This window comes from Lycorma delicatula, chromosome 1 (assembly GCF_047948215.1).
Source record: "Lycorma delicatula isolate Av1 chromosome 1, ASM4794821v1, whole genome shotgun sequence".
NCBI classification, from domain to species: domain Eukaryota; kingdom Metazoa; phylum Arthropoda; class Insecta; order Hemiptera; family Fulgoridae; genus Lycorma; species Lycorma delicatula.
In genome coordinates this window covers 272,827,426-272,851,660 of record NC_134455.1, presented here as the reverse complement: position 1 = coordinate 272,851,660, position 24,235 = coordinate 272,827,426, and the positions used below count along the sequence as shown (strand labels likewise).

The window sequence follows — 24,235 nt, the reverse complement described above, 5'->3', positions numbered from 1 at the left end:
TTGGTAGGCAATTGATTCATTACAGTTTTAAAAGACTGAATTAGTTTTTTCTGGTGAAGAATTTGCTGAAGATCCATTTTTCGACAACTTCAATAATGTTGGAAAGTTATGAGAAACTACTTGACCAGATTCTCTGAAAGATGTCATTAGAAAATATATTTTATATTTTAAGATGATGTTAAGAAAATCTTTAGATTGGAGTATCTCCTCAGTCAGCAAATTCTTAAAAGACTTAGGAGGCTCTTGTAGTACAGGAATTATCTTACCATTAGAACAAAAAATGCTCACAGATTCACCCACCCACTTCTGTGCTCTACAAAATCTAGATCTATATGTTCAATCCATGTAATCGATATCAAGAAGTTTGTGAATATTGTGTCTAATATAGGATCATACCTAATACCAGTACTTTAAATGGTTCCCAAAGTCATTCTCATCAATTTTTTCCTTCTGATCCTCCTAGCCTGAACCTGCCAGCAACCTGCTGCTCCTTGACAGTTTGCAACATATGCTGGGAGTCATTCCTGGCTACATCTAACTCCATATGTGCCTGATGCTCTTCTGCAGCTTCATTAGAGTGCTGGGAAGCCCATCTAGCAGCATGAATAGCTAAGCATGCCTGACACTCTTCCACTGTTTCACTAGATTGCTGGACAACATGTCTTGCAGCATCTATTTCTAATCTCTGTTGCTGTGCAAGACCTGACTCATCTTCTCGCACAGACATCACTGCTTTGACTTTTCTAGACTTTGAAAGATTACAAGGTCTTTTCCTTGGCACTTTTTGTTTGTGAAAAAAAATAAAAATAAACAAGTAAATCAAAGTAGAAAAACCAATAATTTATCTTAAAAATATGAATCACTAAAATAACTGAGAAAACGAAGTATTTTTAACCGAATAAGGTTAAAAATAAAAATTTTAAAACAGTTGGGGTATGCATACGTGGTGTTCGATGAGTGCAATATGTTGTAAATAAATTAAAATAAAGTATTTTGAAGAAAACTGTTTCTAGAAAATCAAAAATAAAATAGACTTACATCCACTAAGAAAGCCAAATAACAAGACTGACAAAATGCAGGCAGAAGTTAAAAGCAAAACCAAAAACATTTAACTAAATTTTAAAACTAAATATTGTGATAATTAAAGTAAATAATATCAGTTAATCTAACACTTTAATTTATAGTAGCACTGCAAATTATTAGTTATTATTATTATTATTGTTGTTGTTGTCATTGTCGTTTTTGGGTTGAGAGAGAATTGCCCCTTGGTGAACTAGAGAGTTGTCTTTGTTAAAACAGTCCGTGAACCATCTAAGGAGAGCTGTCAGCAGGCAAGCGATCCTGAGTGACAAGCAATTTTGATAGATGACTGTCAAAAGCAGAGGTCTCGGAATATTTTCATTTTGTCAGCACATCTGAAAGGGATTCTTGGCATTCTCTTGTTAGACAGCAAGGAAATAAGGATTCTTGGAGTGTTGTGTTGTGTCCTAGAGCATAACCCTGTAAAAAAATGTTCTTTTGTTGGCTCTCTCAATTCAGCAGAGTGTTGTTTCTAGTAAAGTTGTGATTTTAAATATTCTGTTGCATGATTTATTGCCAAATGATGTTGTTATTAATGAAACCTCAAATCATCTGCGAGTCTGAAAGAAAGTTGCTGCTTTCACTGTGATATTTTATCTGTGGAAACCACAGAGGCAGAGGTTTGTCAGGTGCTTTGCAGTTCTGATAGGAATAAAGCTCCCAGTTTCAGTGGAATCTGGTGGAGCTCCTTCTCTGTTTTGTCAGAACTTGTGTTGGTAATTTTACTAGAATTTTTAATAGATGCTCATTGTTCAATTTCCCTGATTAATAGATTTCCATGTTTGTTGGACAAAAGGTGTTCTTAAATTGTTGTTTAAAGGTGGTGATAAGGACCTTACCGTGAGCTCATTGTAGGCCTTTAATGGTTATGCCAATTATTGGAAAGGTTTTTGAGAAATCTTTATCATCATTTGTTGAATTCTAGAAATTTTTTGATGGTTGATCAGTATGGTTTCATCGGATGAACTGAATAATGGTGTGAAGCATTACAGTGATATTTAATGATGTTATTAAACATCAGTAATAAAGACTTAACAAGATTTTTAATTGTTGTGCATGCCACAGCGCCAAGCAAGTGATAGCTTACAGTACATTGTTGTACACATAAAACAATAATTGCACTTGTAAACGGAAGTGACAGAATGATTCATTATAAACTAACTAGATATAACTCGTTATGCTGAGTTCATATTTATATCTGCTGGATCATTTCATGACAAGGATTAGGTGTTATGTTTGATGAGAATCTTCGATTCAAGGAGCACTTCAATGTGCTGCCAAAAAGACTTGTGGTGCTTTCTTTGCTATTCAGAGAGCAGTTCATCCTGATTGGGAGCTTAATTTTATAACCATGCATATTCTTCTTAAGGGAATTTGCAAAGCCATAATGGTGTATGCTGTACCTGTCTGGGTTTATCAAATGAGATATAAATGTTATAACATTTATTTTATTGAACATTTTATTGAAAGCCCAGTCTTCTATTGCTAACTGTGTTTGGTGCCTGAAGGATTGTCTATTCACAGGCAGTCCTTGCTATTTCTGGTATTAAGCCCATTGATATCCTTGCAACTGGGCACCAATTACCTATGTCAAGAAGGTGGGCCAACTTACCTCTGGGCACATAAAAGAAATAGATGATCAAGGTTTTTACATTAATGGCTGGTCAGGTGGACTGAATTGTTTGATGGTGTGATATTGAATTACACATGACATTTTTTCCTTATGTGAGAAGAATGCAGGTTGCTAGGTGGATTTCTCCAAACTGGCATATTTCACAATTTCTTTCTGGACATGGTGCCTGTAATGGTAAATTGGCTAGATTTGGTTTGACTAATTCAGGCTTGTGTTCAGAGTGTAGGACCATTGATGATGTGTGGCATGTCATATGTTTCTGCCCTGGGTACAAAGTTGAAGATACCAAAGTAGTTAGAGAGCTTGCAAGGATCAATTCCAGTTTTGATCTGTAAGTTATTTGGAAAACCAAAATGGAATGGAACATAATTGTTGGCTTCCAGAGATTCTTAGCTCTGCAGAGGATAGCTGAGGGGTTCTGATACTGTTATGAGATAGAGTAGATACCTGGGTGCTTACTTTCCAAGATAGATGCTTTGACATTGAGCCGCAGTTAGCTGAGGTATTTGCTGTTAGAATGAGAACTCTATGATAGAGCTGTGGTGTGAGAGTGTAGGCATTGACCGTGCTCTCAAAAGTGGACCAGAGCAGAGAGAGATAGGTTATGTTTTCATTAGAATTTTATCAAATTTATGAATTTGTTTTTTGATATTTAGGTAAATTAAGAGAATTTGTGCAGATTGAATTGTAGGAAAAATTATTGTTGCAATCGATATTTGTTTTGTTGGTATGAGAGTAGTATTTTTAATGTTTAAAAGACCAGATAATGATTTGAGTACATGGTCTAATTGAAGTTAGATATGGGAATAGTTTTTGTGTGAAGCTTTGGTGTTAGAGGAAGATGTGGGAATCACATTTCTGCAAATCTGTTATGATAGTTGAGGGTTATAAGTTATAGTAGGTAGTCAAGGTTGGAAGAAGCCATATAAAGTCAGATGTGTAAATACACTAATGGAAATATCTCCTAAGGCATTTGCATTGGTAGTATCCTGAGGCTAAACTGATATGATATGTTATCAGGTTTAGAGGGTCTAAGAGATAACTTCTGGTAAAGCCCATCAGGGCTAGAAACAGAGGGGGTGATGTGGCAACCGGGCTGTCACAAGACGGGTGTCTTTCCCTATGGAGGTGAGGATATCAATATAGGTAATATTTATAATATAATTTTATATTAAAATAAAATTGTAGGATTAAATAATAATGTATTTAACAGGATGGTCACACTGCATGCATAATTTTTTTTAGGTATTTTTTTGTTGAATAAATTATTACATAATCATGACCTTATGCAAAGGAATGTATTATAGAAATTTTGTACTGTATGAAAAGCCCCAAGCCTGATTGGATTTTAACCCAGAAACTCCAGATGAAAAGCTGAAACATTACTATACTTTCCATAGAATATGGCTTTTTTTCTAATTGGCACTAGTGTCACTGCTTTTACATTTGGGTTTGAAGGATTGGTGTTTTTTCTGGGAAATTCAGATCATCTGATTTTCTCATTAATGTTGTGTGTGTATATGTGTGCGTGCGTGTGTGTGTGTGGGGGGTGCGCGTGCGTGCGCGAATGTATGTACACATGCTAAAAATAATCAACCTATTTTAAAACTGGTAGCCCTTAAAAGACCTATTTATTTACTTAACTACACTTGTGTGCAAACTAATTGTAATTTGTGATTATGTACATGCTACCGTGCTTAACATGAGCATGAATAAGCATTGTATAGTGAGCATTATCTACGTACATCTTACCATGATAAATGAGTTTATTGTAGCATACTTTCCAGCAACCTCATCTCTAAATACATTGTTATATCATAGCAGAAGGAATGTTCAAAACACTTTACGTTCTAAATTGAATGGATCTATAAGGATATAGAACCATACATTGTTTATACCCTATGATGCACACGATGATTAAGTTTGCAACATCAGGGGTGTGATTTTTAATAACTTTGGTGTTGAATGATTTGTAGTAAATAACATATCCTAAGTACTTCAAAATTTTGAGAAACTGTGTCATTGGAGTTGATGAGAGCAGTTAACTGAGTAGTATAAGTCTTGATGTTCAATCATTTGATTTAGATCATTATCTTTTCACAATTATTTATTCACCCTCACCACCAGAGATGTTTGGTGGGACACTGACGTGTGTTTGTTTTTGTTCCCACTCACATTAAATAAGTATAACTAGCAATACATGAAAGAAATTCTCCTGAAATGGTAGATCCTCTTACGAAAAATTTGTAGTAACAAGAACATTGCTTTTTTTACAACAACATTTATTTACTATTAACTGTAAATCTAATATAACATTAGCTCTCACTATCCAAATGATCTTTTAAGGACTGTCAATACTCATAAAAATTCATAATTCTTCTGGCAGACAATATATGCACCTGAATCAAACATACTTCCTCCATCAAAAGTCTGCACAATATTTCAAAAAGCTTAAACGTAAAACTAAAAATAGAAACACTACTGCCATATAAGTTAACTTTAAAAATAGCATTAATTCGAAAGTGATATTTTGCAAAAATAAGTACAAAATTGAATAAGAAAATGCTGTGTTTCAAAATGAATATCATGGTTTTTAAAGTTATGTAATATTTATTAAGTTTTACGTACATTGATAAATTATACATGAAATGAAAGAGCAACTCAAAACAGTAAGAAGTGTTCAATGGGAGTACCACACGGCACACATCCAGCCAATAGGAGAGTTCATCCCATACTTTAATCAGCAAGTCTGGAGTAATTGATCATAACTACTGGGGGATCAAATGGAATGCATGTTTAACGGTAATTACAGATTCACACTTTGCAAATTGCAAAACACAATGCTTTCTGTTGGGGGGTCGCCATCTTTGCTATAAATGCTTTCAAGCAGAAAGTACAGGAAACAGTTTATGAGCTTGTGTACAGCTAAAACTGTTTGATTTGATATGAAAAATATTACATATTTTTAAAACCCCAATATTCATTTTGAAACACCAGTGTTGTATGTTACATTAGCCACTGGGTGGTGGATGGTGGATTCTTTATTTGCTGTTCTTTGGTAGCTCCATCTAGATGCATGCATTGTAGTCACACAAATGGGATTATCTTTTCTGGTCGTTGAGTTGATAATTACTGCTCTCCAACTTATTCTCAATCTACCAATAATTTACAATTTACTTCTATAGTACCTAGACCTAGAGTATTGGTTATGTAATATAATAAAACAATGAAATTGTGTTCACCATCATTATATCTCATCATAACAACCAGATATAACCTTCTCTTCCACTTCCATTTGTGGAAAAAGCGCTCAGCTGGTAAAATCCCTACAAAATTGGTTCATTAGCAGATCTAGGACTTTTTGGCAACCAAACAAGAATAATGAATACTACTATATTTACATTTTTATAATATTTTTAATTAATAATCAAATTAAATCTTAACTGTGTAATTGTCTAAGAAACTAATTTTTTAATGACTTTAACAGGGACTTGAAGAATGCCTTGGAACCAGCTAAACTTTTCTACAGATTTGGTGAAACATTTGGCATGAAGTATGGACACATTGTAATTCCATATCTACCTGCAAATTTTGGTCCACTGTACTTCTGCAAATTTGTTCGAATAGAATAGATTATTATTTAATAAATTCAATGTGAAATTTAAAATTGAGTAGTTTTATTGAATTCTAAGTAACAGTTATAAGTAAGTTATAAGTTTTTTTTAAATAAAATGTGTAATCTGTTGAATTGTGTTTTTCATAAATTTACTTGTATCATCACATTTTGTACCTTTTTTCAATCATATCTCATGATAAATTCTACACCAATAATAAGTGAATATGAAAGGTTAATGTAAAGGTTAATAAGGTTTTGTGGACGGTAATTTTTTAACCTTAGTGTATGACAGTAATTACGTATATTAAATTCTTTCATCTATTTTATACAGAGTGATTCAGAAGTTAAGTGAAATAATTTGGAAACTGATTCTAAAGCTTTAAGGTTTATACAAACATATGCTTGAAAATGCTTTGTTATCAAATTTCAGCCGGATTTCAGTTCCTCTCGTAAAATGAGGTCATACTGAAATTTTTAAGACATTTTATATATATATATATATATACATATAAGTAGTAAACTTGATTGTTTCAAATGTTATTTGAGCTGAAAAATTGAATAAAACAAGTTCCAGAAGTGTATCTCACGTAGTTTTCATAATATTCAATGTAAAAGCAGAAAACTTCTATCATGAAAATACGTGTTTTTAGGTTTAAAGTACAATAACTTTATTAAATGACTAATAAAATGTATAAATTTTTAACATAATTCTTTTAACATGCCTAGTTAATTTCTTAAAAGAAATTACTCCCAACTTTAGCGAAAATGAGTTTTATTCCGTGCAAATAAGAATACAGAAGGAGTTACTGAGTTTAGTCTTACAGAGCAAATATATGATGAAATCAACAAAGGAGAATACTGTGCTGGACTAATTGTTGACGTGATGAAAGCCTTTGATACTGTAGACCATACAATTATATTAGATATGCTGTATAATGCAGGAGTAAGAGGCATCACACATAACTGGTTTACCTGTTTTCTCTCCGGCTCCACACAATGAATTACAGTAGATAAGAAAATTATGAAGAAGCAAAGTTATTACAGGAATCTGTTCTGTTAGGTCCATTGTTTCTACTGTATATAAACAAAATATGCAATGGCAAATTTAAAGCCAATGTAAGTGCATTTGCAGATGACATTGCCTTTTAAGTTGCAAGGTAAAAACGATCTGAGATTTAAGAAGTAATATGCAAAATGTTATTAAACTACTGAGAATCTGGTTTACTAATAATTTCATAATAATTAGTCCAGAAACTAAATATGTATTTTTTAACTCTAAGTGGATCATACATCATTACATCTCATCTGAAGTAGATCATTGTATCTCTCCTGAAGTACCATAGTGTAGATTTTCATAATTCAAACTGTGATTGTCCTACATTAGAATAAGTAAAAGAAATAAAATACCTTTATATTGTAATTGCTGTTAATTTAAGTTGGAAGTCACATTAAGAAATGTGTTTAATGTATTATAAATACAGAATATTTCTAAATTAGTTATACAAAAGTAACATTTAATAATGAAAAAAGTAAATAACCTACAAAATTGTGTGATACATCACTAAATACAGTACATACGCCTAACACTGTTAGTTCCCAACATTCTCACTAGGTGGCATGCGTGAATTAGTAATTTCATTTGTCATCATGGAGTCATTACTGGTGTAGAGTGTGCTCAGTGTTTATGGTTTCATGAATCCAAATTGGCTATTACTGGTTGGAGATAATTCATGACTGAATACTGCAAGCAACCATCCCAAAGACAGTCTGTTTTTGCATGGTTTCACTGAAACAGGTTGTGCATTAGATAGGGTAGATCTTCAGTTTCTGAAGCTGTAAATCAATGGCACATGCCAGCTTAGAATTGAATATTCATAGAGTTACAGTCTGGAAGGTATTCCAAATTATAACTGATACAAGCTCTGAGTGAAGCTGATAAAGAAAAACGAACCGAGTTTTTGTAAATATGTTAAACAAAATTGAGACTGAAGAAAATTATCTTAATAAAATTGGATTCAGTGACAAAGCAACCTTCCATACCAATATGGACTGAGAGAATCCATGTCACACAATCGAACATGTATGGGACTCGCCTAAGATAAATATTTTTTGTGCGCTAAGCTGTCACAAAATTTATGGCCCTTTTTTTTCTTCTGAGTCAATTATAACTGGCACATCATACATGGATATGCTTGAACATTATCTAATGCTACTATTACAACAAAATATTGGCACAGAATTCATTTTTTAACAAGATGTCGTGCTACCACATTATCTTCGTGCTCTTGTCACGTGCCAACTTGGATAGGATGTGGTGGAACAATTTCCTGTCCACCATGATTCCCTGATTTAACTCCAATGGATTTCTCTGTGTGGGACTATGTTAAAGTCAGAGTGTTTATTCCTCCCCTTTCAGGAAATGCCAATGAGTTCCCACCATAGATCAAGACATGCTTCATAGGATTTGGCAGGAAATTGATTACAAATGGAACATCTTTTATTTTTTTTCTCTCTGAAAAAAATTTATTTTTATTTATTTTTTTTAGCCTCTGGAACCACCATAAGTAGTACTTCAGCGGATAAATGAGACATCTGCTGTTACAAAAGGTTATATTGAACATTTTTAAATGAAACTTGAAGATATACTGTAACTTAATCAGTGTAGTATCAAACCTTCCTGTAAGTTATTTATTATTTTCATCAGTAAAGCTTCTTTTGTATAACTAATTTAGGTATACTCTGTACTTATAGTCGACAGTAAATCAGTAGTGTTTATTTAAAGTATTTTATATTTTACTGTAACAATATTATTATAAAGTTCAAGTTTGTGTTGTCTGTGTTTGTTTACTTATCTATTTCCTATTTTACTATAATTACAATATTATTTTTTAATTAAGTTGTATTTCACAGCAAAAAATTTTATATTTCTAACAATTTAGTGCTGGTTGTACGCCAGCACTAAAGAAACCGTGCCCGGAAGGAACTTGAGGGATCTGCTGATTACCTACATATTTGAATTGTTTTTTAGAAAACACTTTTCAAAAGCTTTTTAGACCAATAGGATCAAAGTGCTTTAGTGGTATGTAAGTAATTTTGGACACTGACGAAATTAGTACCAGTAAAATTATAATCTCAGAGAGATTTTAAAAGCGGCCTGTAAGGGTAAGGATCTGAAATTATTCATATTTTACAGAAGTACATTTGAACAGAAGGTGATTTAAATATGAATTATTTTCTAAAGAAAGTTTGCGTAATTCTTCCTTTTTTCGTATTTCTCGTAAGCTAATTTAAAAACTAAAGAAATTTTTGAACTGGTGCTCAGATGCATCGATACTTCGATATTTCAGTAATCGATTGGATTACGGCACGATTTGTGTGTAGAGCTGTTTGGTCGTTTGGCGTCGTTGAAGTTCTACGAATGTGTGGAACGTTTAGTTGGTGGTAAGTTTAGAAGCGTTGTAGGCTTCATTTCGAAATTTTGGCAGCAGATTTTGTCTTTTAGGAATTGATTTATCTGCTTTAAGTGATTTCCTCATATCTTTCCAGATGTGTTGCATGCCAAATTTCTCATTTGCAAATTTAAATTATGGTTCATAAGTTCCGTTATGTTTTTTTGTGTAAACAAATATTTTAACTAGATTAATTTGTGTAATACATTTTTTAGGAACCGAAAGTTAACGCCAAGCTGGCTGGCTTGTCCACATCATTCTGACCTTGCTTTCTGGAATAAATGGATTTTAATACTTTGTCTACTGTATTGTTTTTAACCATAACCTTTTTTTGGATGAACATTTTTCTTAGTGCAGTGAAATAAAATTTTTTAAGGAATGGACACATTTAAACTTGCCTAAATGATATACCTTTTGTCTTTATACCTTACCAGTACATCTAAATTCTGCTTAACCCTTTCGGTCTTGCTGTGTGATCAAGTAAACTAGTTATAATGTATTGGATTACTGTATTTTAACTGCGGGTTTTTCTAGGTATTCATGTGTATGGTTAAAACGGTAAATTTATGAACGTAAAAATTTGAAATTTTTCATGTTATTCAAAAGTAATATTTGTTTAGTAGTCATTTAAAAATTTATTATTTTTTGAAGAAAGTTTATTTAATAGTTAATTTCTTCTAATTTTAAATTTAAACTGTTCACAGGACTGTTTACAGTAAATCTCTAAAATTATAAGTAAAATGGAAGTTTTAAATTTATGAAAATTCCAGATACAGCATTTTTTAAATTCAAATAGAGGTGAGTTATTTTATTTTAACAACTTCTGAAAACTCTTGTGTAATGGGTTTTATTTTAAAAATTAGACCAGCCTACTCAAAATTTTGGTAATTCTGAGCTACTATTTTATCATGATATATTATATTTCAAACATAAGTAAGCAATTCTATTGGGAAAAATGTTATAAGTTGTTGCAATGAAGTAAAGGGGAACCTTGATGTTGAAAATAAATCTTAATAACCTGTTACATGATTGTGAAATACAATTTAAGGTTCTACAAGTTACTTCGCTGAATAAGATTATAAATGCACCAGAGTTTGATAGTACGACATACAAGTTTTTAAAAATCTGGATTGTGATTTTATGATGTAATTTTTTAACTAATTAAAAAAGTACTAAATGAATAAAACATACATAAAAATTAGAGTTGTGCAGAAGAATTACTATAGAAAAAAAGTCTATTTAGAATTTTAGAACTTGATTGTGGAAAGGATCTATTTATAACTGGGGTTTCAAGTTAAATGAAGGTTTTTTGTGGACATATTAAATAAAAATAATCTAACTGGAAGAATTTCTAATAATTATACTTCTAAGGATGATGATGTTGATCTGCACTTTAAAGTATGGTGAAAACTATTTAAATTTTAAGTGTACAATTTGGAAAATTCATCTATTAAGTTAACTAAGATTGGCCAGTTATAATTTTATTAGATTCTGATATAAGTGGTTTAAGTTTACTTTTGGTTATTCTGTAGTATTTTGTTTTTGTTTTGCTTTCTTTTTATTTGTATATTGTATGTTTGATGCTTTGTGTGGACAAAGTGTTGTTCTACAGTGTGTGTTTCAATATGTAATGACAGGCTGATGATATTTTTCATTTGTTACTAGGATGTCCCTTTTTAACCATTTAGAAGACTTATTTGTAGAGATATATTATGTTTGAGTTCTGATATAACTTTGCGTAAACTGTTAGGTATAAATAGTTTGGAAAAATTGAATCATATTTATTGGCATCTTGAAGGAATTTTGAAAAAAATTTACAATTTAATTAAGTTGAAATGAACTTAGGTTTATTCGATTCTTTAATGGCAATAATATTAATAGTAATAAAAGGTTTGCAGGGGTTTTGTTTTTATTTTATAGGTACAAGGATTGCTTCAGAAAAATTTTACTTCTATAATTAAGGCAGTGCAAATTTTATATTGTCATCTCTTGTAATCAATTATTTTTGTTTTCTTTTTATTTGTGTATTGTATATTTGATCTTTTGTGTGGACAAATGTAATAAATAAAATGTTTATTATACTGCAGTATTCAAATCTTTATCAAATGCAGTCTTCATTCAGAAAAAATACAATGTAGGAGAAAGACAGGTTTCGGCTCACTTGCCCACTTACCCTCAAGAATGCCTATTTTTCTCCAGCCATCTAAACTAAAAAAAAAATTATTAGATGTTCAAAGTTTTTGTTTTCAAATGCATTCTATACTTCCTTCAAAGAAAAATAATATAGATGAAGAAGAGGTTCACACCTTCTTACCAACTAAAGCTCAAACCCTAGTTAACAAAGGTTGAAATGTAATGATAAACATTTTTTTTTCAAAATGTACTCCATAAAACGATGTAATGTCTAATGTTGTTAGTGTTTGAAGCATTCTAGTTCAAACTATTTGAAATAGAAAAAGTTTTAAAAAAAAAGCAGGAGAGAGTGATTGAGTGTTAGCCTTCTTATTAACAAAAATTGGATTATTGCATTATCAGAAACTTTGTTTTTTCAAAATGTGTTCTACTTTCAAAAAGATTGTAACAGATAGATGTTTGGGAGAATTAAACCTTCTTGGCCCCAATGAGTTGTTCTGGCTTTCTTACCATCTGAATTTGTAACGCTACAACCACGTTCAATTAATAAAAATTGAAATATTAGTGTTGGAAAAAAGTTTAAGACTACAAACTAAAAACACCATTTTTCTTAATTAAAATATTTTTACTTTATAAAAAACTAATAGAAAAAGTATTTTGGGTAAAATCAAAATATTTAATAGTCAATGGGTCCTCCTCTTGCCTTGTAGCATGCCTTAATCCTGTCTGGGATTGAGTAGATCATCTTTCTAGATCTCACTCTCTATGCTCTTGTATCTTGTACACTCTTCTTGGATCACTTGATTCCATAATGTACATACAGCCAGTTTCAGTTCAGCTCCGTTTCTTGGTTTCTGCTTTGCCAGTTGATAAATCAGGATGTTCCAAAGATTTTCAATGGGGTTAAGATCTGGACTACACAGTGGCCAGGGAAGTAATTCAATATCTTTGTCAGCAAACCGTGCTCTGGTTGCCTTGAATCTGGCATGAGGTATTGTCCTGCTGGTAAATGTAATTTTTTCCAAGGAAACTTTGAGCAGAAGGAATCAGCACTGTCTCCATAGTTTCACAGTATTCGCCACTGTTAATTTCTCCACTAATTACCTTACTCTCTCCAGGCCCCTCAGATGTGATACACCCCAGATTATTACATCATCGCCACCTTGTTGAACTGCAGGACCAACACAGGCTGGCAGAAATTTTTCTGTTTTTTCTTGCGAACTCAAACCTTGTGTTGAGGAAATAGCTCAAAACTACATTCATCTGAGAAAATTACTCTCTCCCAGGCTTCTTTGAGCCACCCTAAACGTTCTCTACAGAAATTAAGACTTTTTTGTGGTTGTCATTTAGTAGGGGTTTGCATATTGCAAAATACGATCCCAGGCCTACCTCATTCAATCTATTGCTCACAGTGTGCTCAGTAATATTGATATTATCACAAGAGGCCTTCAATTTCCTTAAAAGATCACTACAACTAGTATTTCTATTTTTTTTTTTTTTTTACATAGCTAAATTAACTTTGGTCTTGTCTTGGGGATGTATTCCTTGGACAACTTGCCCTAGCTCAGTTGATGATTGTTCAAAGGTATTATAGCGCCTAACTATAAAGCGCTTTGTTGAACATATGTTTTAAACAGTGTTACAATATTAACTATTTGTCTTTGGGATTTACTAGCCTCCATTAAGCCTATCATGTGCCATTTAATTTCATCTGAGACTGGTTTCTCCCCCATAATTACACGAACACAAAGTGCATGCACCAATAACCCCAAAATAAGAAAACAATAGGATTAAAATCAGCTGAAAGGAGGGAAAAGATGAAACAGGTGTGTCAATCCACTTCTATATACATGAATAATTAAGTTTACTACCATATGAAAGTAGGCAGGAAATTTAAAAGTCCCTTAAAGAATTTCTTTTTTTTTCAGATTTTTTGTCGCAACTTAAAAATGTTTTAAGTTGCTTACAAATCAAAGATTTTTTAATGTTTAAGATTTTTTTTCAGGCAATCGTTTTAAAAGACTTAAAGACTTTAATTGGACTTTAAAAGACCAATATTTTTAGGTATATTCAATATTGGAAATTTTAAAAATTGTTCCTTTTATGAATGCATTCTACTTTCTGAAGAAATAAAAAAATAATCCTGTCAAAGAGGTCCATTCCTTCTTACTCTCCACTTTGCTATCCCTGGTATACTTATCTTTTTGGAGTGAGTAACTCAATTGGTGTCATCAAGTGTAGGGCTTTCTTGGCTTTCCTCGTTATCCTTCAGTTATGAAAATTAGTTGGGCCTCACAGTCAAGCAGAAAATTGTTTTTTTGCAAAAGTTAATAATTATAGTTGAGAACAATATCCTAATAGAACTTTTCACATTGATTCAAAATGTAAGTTTTTCTTTCCTCACCCACAGATTTTTTTGTGACATACAGGTTATATTTAAGAGAAATGATTATGCTGCCCTTCTCATCTTACCTAAAATCTGATAGTTCTTATTTTTCTTCTTTATTTGGCATCTGAAACATCTCTTTCCAGCATCTGACAAGAAATCAGCAAATATTCTGCACTCCACTGTCCCTGACACCTCTTTTCCTTGGCAATGATATCTTTCTGGAAATGTTCCCTTTGTTTATAACCACTGACAGCAAGATTGTTTGGAAAAAAATCAAAATGTTAATCCAAGAAGAAAATTTGGGATATATTACACATTATATTTGTGTGATGGTAATAGTTCTCCCACAGTCTCACTGTAGTTCAGGGCTTTTTTTAAAAAAAAAACATTTTACAACATTTAAAAATGTTTAATGTTAATAAACACTACGCTAATTTTTCAATTTGGCTTGAAAGATGTTAATAAAAGTTTTCATTTTTAACCAAGTTGTTGTTTGGGAGCTCATTAACATTCCTTCCTTGACTTTATCACTAATACTAAAATTTTTTATTCAAATAACGAGACCCAGTACTGTTTTTATCCATTGCCTAAATAAAGTTTTTTGAAAGTCCTAATTTTATATGAAATAGAGTTAAAAAAATCATGTCAGAGTTAACTAGTAAGGTATGTATAACATTTTTCTGTCCAGGTATAAGCATTTCATGCTTTGGTCATTACTACTTAATAAATAGTTTTCTTATCCCTGTTGTCCCGTTCATATGAGAAACATTAAAATTCATTATAGTCCAATATGCAAACCCATTAACAATGCAGTTATTTTTAATTAGTTTGACATGTAGTTAAACTGTACTTGTTATAATTGGATTTTTTTTCAACAGGATTTGATATTTTTATATGTTTCTTTCATATTTGTTATAAGTTAATTTGCATGAAATAATTTCTTAGCCATTATGCACAAGGACAGACTTCATACTTGTTTTCTAAGATTCAATGAAAAATCAGTCTCTTCTTTATATTTTGTGTGTATGACCAAGTTCATCCATTATATTGTATATTTAATCATTTTCTTGAAATACTTCTGAGCAGTTATGAAACACAGTGTAGGGCTATTCAAAGGAGATTACAGCCTCTCAGCTTAGAACCCAAACGTTTGTCCTATTTTTTGGACACTGTTATATCCCAAACAAGGTTGTTCAGTTTAACTTAAGTTATCAGAGAAGGTTATACATGAAGAGTTCAAAAATTTGATCATCTTGATCCTCATTTTGGAATGTGGTAGCTGCCTCTTCTTTTGATTCATCTTGTACAGGTAGATTTATTGGTGGATGTGGTGTAGGTCCTTCCGGTAAGGCACTGGCCTTTTAGCAAATGGCAGATCTGGGTACTTTACCGTCCATTCAAATTTACTGATTATTCCTTTTGTTTGTTATACTATTGTAACAATTTGATGAATTACCTTGTGTCATTCATCATGCCACACCATGTGTATGGCTGAGTTTAATTTCCAAAAACCCTTATCCTACTTTGAAGTTTTACTTGTGTGAAAGGTCAGCATATATGGAGGGCCCATTTCTTATCTTGATCCTCCCCCTTTACAGCCAAAATATAGTTAATTAGTATTTTTAGGTATATACTCAAACTTTGTCGCTGATTTTTAAACTTCAAATCCCTACACACATAAAAAAAGCTAACTGGATGATGTATACACTTCCTTGGCATGTTTACCGAACACAAACACAACATATTTTACTCAGATCACTTGAAAAATCAGAATGAAACCACATTAGGTGAAACAACAAATAGTTGAGCAATACTGGTGTATTTATGAAATGCCGTTGAATGACACATTCAACAGATGCTGTTGGTGAAGATTTGTGATGTGTCAATGAATGAATCATCCTGTATACACAGCGACTGCCTTTGTAATGGTAAGTTTATGCCCACCTTGTTCGAAATCATTTAAAATGAAATATACTGTTTTATCTACATCAATCAGGTGTTACTAAAATAATACCTGAAATTCCTAAGAAGAAATTCATAAAAAATATACTAAAACTGTGCATGATAGAAAAACATTGATTGAGAATTTTAATTGTGTATAAAGCTATGCTAGAAACATTATAAACCATTCATGTGCTAAAAACTATTGGTGTTATTATTTTTTTTGTGTAAAATTAAAATGGTATGAACATGTGAACATTCCCATCAATATAATTTATTCTTGTCCCTATTGTTTTAAAAAAAACCTCATCTAAACAAGCTATTATTTGATAGCCCATTATTTTTTACTAATGCTATCTATCAGTTACTGTTTTTTTTTTTGTATGTAACAGTAGTACCAGTTTTAATAAAATTTTCAGAGAATTCAAATCAAATTGTTTGAACTTTTTGGATTTAAAAATACATAATAATAAAATAGATAACAAAATAAAATTAGAAATATGTATTAAAACACGTTAAATAACAATAATTAATTTCGTCCATGGTCCCAAAAGATGGCTGTTCTTAATTCATTGTTATATAGAGCCATGAAATACCTCAAACATGATAAAACTTCCTTAAATAAAAAATAGAAATAATTAAAAACATTGCTGTTGCTAACGGTTATAATTTCAGTATTATAAATTAATTATATAATAAATAAATAACAAAATTAATATAAATAACAATACAAAATTATTACCTGATAAAAAAGGTAAAATATACATAAAAAATGAATTACACATTTAGTCAAAAAATAGAAGAAAAAAATGGTGTAACACCTGCATATGTTATTAATAACAAATTAATAATAATAATTTTAATAAATCATATGATAATGATTCAATATTTGATAAACAGAGAGTATACAGTCTTGTTTGTGTTGATTGCGACTTGATATATGTGGGTTTGACCAATCTTAAACTTTCCACACATGCTAAAGAACATATAAATAGGATTAAAAATAATAAATTAGAAAACTCAACTTTGCCAAACATATAACAAAATAAGGTCATACATACAATCATAATAATTTCATGAAAATCTTAGATATTTCTTACAAATATTATAATACTTCTAATTTGGAAAAAATATATATATATTTTGTAATAATAAAACTTTAATTAATGAATAAAAATGTTTTAAAGATGATATGTTATTTAAAAATATACTAAACATAAATAAAGTAATAATTTAATTTAATAATTATTTCTTTGATAAAATGATTCTTTCTGTTTTGATTTCATTTTAATTCACCAGAGCATATGTATATTCCTTCAGTATACTAGTAGGTCCAGGACAGTTATGACTGCTTTTAAATTTTAACTATAATTTTTTTAACTTTTGACCTTAAATGCATTAATTTTAATTCCTGATGATAGCATCCAAATAAGCTGAAAGATCTAGAGAGTACATATCAACTTGCTGGTAAGGTGGATTATATTAATTGTTAGTTTATTAAAAATAATTTTTTTTATAATTAAAAGATTGTTTTTATATACTTTTATGGGTTAGATATGTGGACAACATATTGGTAATTTCTAGTTAATTGAAGCTAAAAAAAGGGACTGATCATGTTTACAAGACTGAAAAAAATAGAACCAACTTTAAAAAAAAGCGCACTAATAAATAATACACTACTAATAAGCTTTATTAATTTTGCCTTTAAATACTTGAATCAAATGAAAAACACCAACAAAAATTTAATAATTCTTACTTTTAAAGAGACCTAGAAAAGTAAAAATTTAAAAGGTTTTTTATTGCTTCTTTTGTTTTTTAAAGTGATTTTATTAATTTTATTTAAGTTCTGGATTGACTAAAAAGATTTCCCCTTTAAAAGAGCATATGTAAATATTTATAAGATAAGGAAACCTGCATCTTTATAAAAATAAGATTTGGAATCCAGGGAAATTATATAAAGAGACTGCTACCAAGCATGAACTAAGACTCTTAGTTCACATGAATCTGAGAAGCATGAATTTGTATTAATTTTTTTTTTTACTGTTTGCCAATAAGTTTCTTTTTTTTAAAAAAGAAACTTATTGGCAAACTTTTGACTGGAGTAATTGATTTTGGTGAAATCTTTTACATAGTCTCATGTATACGGGATAGTTTATTGGTAAAATTATGGGGTCAGTATCTCCAGGGGTTGGGAGTTTTTTGAGGGTCAATTCTCTCAAAATTTTGTAAACGTAATCCCAGTATATATTGTGCTCAATACATGCTTGCATGCGTATGTTACCAATTTTTTTATAATTTCCCCATAATTCCCCTTCCGCAAAAATTTAAAAAGTTATATTTTTTTAATTTATTGTATATTTCTTAACTAAATTTTTTTTTAATATCCAAGGCATAGTAGTAATACATGAAACCCCCAAAAAATATGATCCAAAAATACTGTGGAGTCACTATTGTGAGTGGGAGTGTTGATTAAAGTTTAAAAATATCAGTTTTCTAATTTTTTTTAATTTGTTTGGGTTTATTTAAACTTATAAATACTATTAAAATTTTAAATTATGAACTTTTAGTAAAAATATTACAATAAAATTTCATCATAATTCACCCCTCACCCTGAAAAAATTTTACCCTAAATTATGATTTCACTCCTCACCCTGAATTATGATTTCATCATAATTCACCCCTCATCAAGTGAATGTTAGGTAACATTTTACTGATTGTAAATTTTTTAGAGGAATTTATTTTTAGTTTCCATCATTTAACATAATAAATGTAAAAAATAAAAACAATTTCTTAGAGGTGGGAAAGCAGAAAAAAATACAGATTTTTTTGAATTTTTAGATTACATAATAATTTTACAATAAATCTTATGATGATTTACCCCTCCCCAAAAAAAGAAAAGAAGAAATATGAAAAAAATACTTTTTTCATGTATAATTATTTTTCCTTAATATAAAAATAAATAACCAGTTCCAGGAAAGTATTTTACAACTTTGTTGTTAGATTTTTTAAAAATACTCACAAAAAAATTATCAGGACAATTATTCAAGAAAAGAGTATGAAAAAGAAGAGATTAATCTATAGTTATATAAATAATCAATTTTAGTGTAGTGTACAAAACAAACTTTTTCTGCTGTATCCATCATAGAACATACTATCTTTGCAATAATTTTTTTTAATTTTATTTCATTCTCTATCTTGGCATATATAATAAATATGTTAATATCAGATTTATAAAATCGTGTTCTATAATGCCCGTTTTATAATGACATTTTTACAAAAAAGAAAAAAGTTAATTAAAGAATTGTTCCTTAGAATTTTCCCCTGCTGCAAAATTTTATATGTACACTTGGACTTTGGACTGTAATGTTAGTCTCATCATATAAAGCAACCTTTGATAAAGGTCAGAAAGGATTCTGCAGTGACAGCACAATTTTTTATTCTGGATTTAGGTAAATTTGTTGCTTCAAACTGGAAGACATATTTAGGATGTAAAATGTACAACAAATATTTTTTTAAAAAGTAGACTGATTGCATCTGTATTAAATTATTATTTTTTAAATTAAAGTACAGTATATATATATATATTTTTTTTTTATGTCCTGTTAGTGTGTGATAATAGTAATTGGTACCTGTTAGCAGTAATAGACTAACTAATTAGCATTTTATTTATTTTGTTACAGTTCATACAAGTGAGTTAGAGGTGGAGATATATATTCTCTTTTATCATGACTTCATTTGGAAGAGGTCGTGGAATTTTGGGAAGCAGACAGACTGTTTCTGGACCTGTTCCTAATATTAAGTGTTTTCCTGTTACTAAAAGAAATTCTTTAGAAAATACAGTGACATCATCACCTGTACCTCTAATTTTAGATAACTGTGAATCTTCTCCTAATTTACATCAGTTTGGTGAAAAGTTAATATCATTATCAGATAAAGACTCTCTGTTTAAATTAATTTCTGATATCATAAATGATTCAAATTGTACAGTAGATATAGTTGATAAAATGGTTCAGATCATTATCAATCGATCTATGTGGTTTCCAACACTTTGGAAGAAGTATGCTAGTTTGTTAGATTTTTTATCCTCGCATAAATTTTTTGGAGAAAACATTAAAAAATGTACATTAACTGCTCTTCAGGAATTTTATGATGATCGTGATACATTAAGAGTATCAAAAAAATATGGGGAAAGAACATTTCAAAATGCTGTCATCCTTACAGGTGAGATTTATTATAGGTTCAGGCCTGAAAAACTTGTGCGGTTCAGATTTTTTGCAAAGCCTATGATAACATATTTAAAAATGCTTGTTAATTCATCTGATGAAAATGATATCTTAATCATTGCTCAGCAGATTTCTTGGAATGCTAGTCATATGAAGAGTGTAGATGAGAATACCATGAATGAACTTATCTTAGATATTCGTCATTCAATAATTTCAAACTCATTTTGTCGTACAGAAAAGTGTAATTGTTTGCTTTTATTATGTATTGAACTTCTTAATCTACCTTTTGAGAATTTTTCAGAAAATATTAAAGAATTTTATCATAAGATACTTGGAAAAGAGATTTTGCAAACTGTAATCCCTCCACCATTAGATATGGATGATGATGATCTTAAGCATTATAATATAATTCGTAAGTTTTTTGCTTAACTAATAAGTGCTCATGTCTTAGAAGTACATGTTTAAAACCATTCTGGGTATCACCATTCTGGTGAGTACCCTAAACTCATGCTATAAATTTTTAGTCTTAAAAACTTTCTACTAATAGTATTTTCTTTCTATGTACATGTCCTGCTAAACACAGAGGGGAAACTGCTCATCAGTTTTATCTAAAAAAAAATTAAGTTTTAAGTTTGATTAGCTGCTATTTATATTTGTAAGGTAACATATTCACGAACGATACCATTCAAATAGATCAAGTTCAGATGTATCAGTTCATTATTTTTGATGTAAACAAACCACTGAAAGTTTCAAATTACATTTTTGCTTCTCAGTATTATTTGCCATTTGTAGTAGTATTATTTGGCTTGTTTTTAATGAACCATCATCTAGAACATTATTTCTAAATGGTGTTTTAGATGATGAAAACACGATAGAGATAATAAAATAATACTCTAAAGAAGTAAACGTAGGTATTATTTATTATGCTTTATTTGAAACCACCTAAGGATTCAAATTGCATTTAATTTTCGGTATTATTTACCATTTGTGAATTATCTACCATCATGTAGAACATTGTAAGTTAAGTAGTACTTATCATTATAATTATTGTTTTGTGCCGAAACAACATGGAAATCATAAACACAGGCCTAATGTAGCTGCTCATTATGTATTGATATAATTGCAGAACTATTTGATATCCCAGCTGTTGGAACAGGTTGAAATATTGTTTCAGTGTAACAAGTAACAGTAATTTTGTGTATATTTTTTATAATATTTACTAAGATTTCCCTTTGAGAAAACATTATCTCGCTAGTAATTAGAATTTAATTGCAAATAAAACAAATCAAATCAGCAATTTAATTCTCGTGGTTCAACCAACTGAAAAAATGAAACTAACCTCTTTATAAAAACACATCCTGCTAAAACAAAACACAGCTGATTCATTGGTTAGCACCAGTAACATTCAATTTAAATTTAGAGCCAAAAATCCGCATTGTGAAAATACTAAGAAATAATAGCTGTAACTACTTAATAATAAGCAAAACAGGCAAAGAAATACCAAAGATACCTCCAACAGTCCTAGTATTTATCAGTTAGATGCTGTTTAGATTATTAAAAAATAGTAGTATTAAATGTGTCTAGTAAAATAGACATTTTTTAACATTTATATTGTGTTTACAGCAAAAATAATTTAGTAAATGCCCATGAATATGGTACAGAATTCCCAGAAGTTATCTCAATTTAGGCAAAAATGTCAGTTACACCCTTTATGCTTAGCAGGGCAGAATATTGCTGTATTAGTTCAGCTAATTTTGGAAGTGTGTTTTCTAACCTTATGGCAAAGCTCCAATACAGTTTTGTTATTTATTGACTTGTACTTCATTTGAATGGTAATTGATTTGAAAATGTAGGTGGTTCTGACTTGCACAATGCAAGTAGATCTTATTTTTTTAAATTTTAGTGAATTAATTTTTTTAAAATAAATAACAGCTTATGAATACTGTGTGCATTTTATACCGTATGTATGTATGGTGTATGTTTAATCATTTAATTATTACCCCTTTCCAACTGTCAGCATATGGATGTGTCAGAGTGTGGCCATGTGCTTTTTTAGAAAGATGCACTTTGTAGTATTTATGTATATTTTTCTTAAAAAGTGCAATATTTTTTTTAGATTATTCATTTCATTTGGCAATGTTTGATTGTTTATTACTTAGGTAAGAGTGGAATTTTTATCCTAGTACAGTGCATTTTGAAAGGATTGTAGATATAAATAAATTTTTATTATAATTTTACACTAAAAACTATAACGTGCAACTATGTTTGATATAAAGTGATTATGTAAATTCCTTTGGATTTAAGGTATGTCTTATACATTTTATTTTTTAAAAGTAATATTAATACACTATTTTAAAATCAAATAAACTGTTTCAAAGTTGTGATGCTGTCTAACCAAAAGTTGTGTATTTTTTATCGTTTTGCTAATTATAATCAAAATTTTATTTTGGTTACATCAGATGATTCATTGTGATATCTTCTTTATAGTTTGTTACTCTTTAAAAAAATAATTAATAGGAAAGAGTTAACATCACAAGATACATGATAAGTTTATAACATTATATAAAAAAAAATCCATTCTTAAATTCTAAAGTACATATTTAATTCAAAAACGTTAACCACTCATTTTGAGTTTTTGCACCTACTGTTATAAAACCTTTATAAATTATAGGTATGAATATTTTTCAACATTTTTGGAAGGAGAAGAACAAGTTTTATTAAACTAATTTTTTTGAAATGCTGCTTAAAATCTATAGGCCAGTGAATCACAATTTCTGTTACACAAACAAGATCTAAATTTTCAAGCATTGGTAAATGAACATCCCAATAGACTAGATAGTTCATGTAAAATATATCTATTGGTTTTTAGACCATTTTATATTTGATTTACATAATTTTGTTTTAATTTTTTGAATTTAATTTCCTAATTTTACAATTTTTAATTGATTAATATTTAGTACGAAATAACAATAAAAGAAAAAAATTGCCTTTGATCTTTTATTTATATGATAATTAAACATTTTTTATCCATCAATGTCAAGTAATCTACCAATTACTAGTAGTTCAAATGAATACAGATTTTTCGCCCTTTGGGTTTTGAGACCGATTCAGGTTCTCCATCAAAAATTATGGGGGGATGTCTTCATAGAAAAAATTTTATTGAAACATTGGGGAGTCCTCCAGAGAGGATAGAAGTTTAAAAATGGCATATTTAAATTAATAAAATTAAACTGTGTTTATAATTAGCCGTTGTTTTTATTATTATTAATTTTTTTAACCTTCAGGTTTACATAAAAGATTAAGAGGGGTGTCTTCCAGGAAAAATTTTGATTGAAATACCGACGCCCTCCTGAGGAGGTAGAAGTTTAAAAATAGGATATTTAATGCCAAGGATACATATAAAAATAGTACATGCTCATATATGTTTGTAAAGGGAGGGGCTGTGTAGATTCACAGAACTTGAGAAAGAGAGGGCTGAGAGAGAGAGAGAGAGAGAAAATCTGTCTGAATTTGTTGATTACTTCATTGGGCATCCACTTGTTAAAGAAGGTTTCAAAGTAGGTATGATCAACATACAGTTTAAAACCCGAGTTGTTGAAACAACTTACAAGGTTATGCTGTTTATCAATTTTATTTTCAATTTAAAATTGTGAACATAATGTTTTAAAAATCTCTACATGTTTATCCAGTTCCAGTAGGCCATGAACCTTCAAATCATTGAAAATCCAAATGTAGAATTTTCATATTTTGTTGATAAAAAACAGCAAGATT

General features: G+C 30.1%; 2 protein-coding genes across 14 annotated transcripts in view; both read left to right on the top strand.

The window, feature by feature from the left end:
- Positions 1–6,455, top strand: part of l(2)10685 (5-methylcytosine rRNA methyltransferase l(2)10685) — a 103,608-nt gene extending 97,153 nt beyond the window's left edge. For all 12 annotated transcript variants that reach the window (XM_075377890.1, XM_075377840.1, XM_075377850.1 and 9 more), the window contains one exon: positions 6,201–6,455. In XM_075377890.1, the coding sequence (XP_075234005.1) occupies positions 6,201–6,345 (145 nt within the window). In that variant the 3' untranslated portion in view covers positions 6,346–6,455. The remainder of the gene's footprint in view (positions 1–6,200) is intronic.
- A 3,239-nt stretch (positions 6,456–9,694) lies between these two features.
- On the top strand, positions 9,695–23,693 carry LOC142331748 (uncharacterized). Of its 2 annotated transcripts, XM_075377811.1 has the most exons (3): positions 9,695–9,770; positions 10,483–10,576; positions 19,922–23,693. In XM_075377811.1, exon 3 carries the CDS (start codon positions 19,967–19,969, stop codon positions 20,891–20,893), a length of 927 nt encoding a protein of 308 aa, XP_075233926.1. In that variant the 5' UTR covers positions 9,695–9,770; positions 10,483–10,576; positions 19,922–19,966; the 3' UTR covers positions 20,894–23,693. The 2 variants fall into 2 exon arrangements, with proteins under 2 accessions (XP_075233926.1, XP_075233933.1); XM_075377818.1 differs by lacking the exon at positions 10,483–10,576 and having other exon boundaries at positions 9,725–9,770.
- The last annotated feature ends 542 nt before the right edge of the window (positions 23,694–24,235 follow it).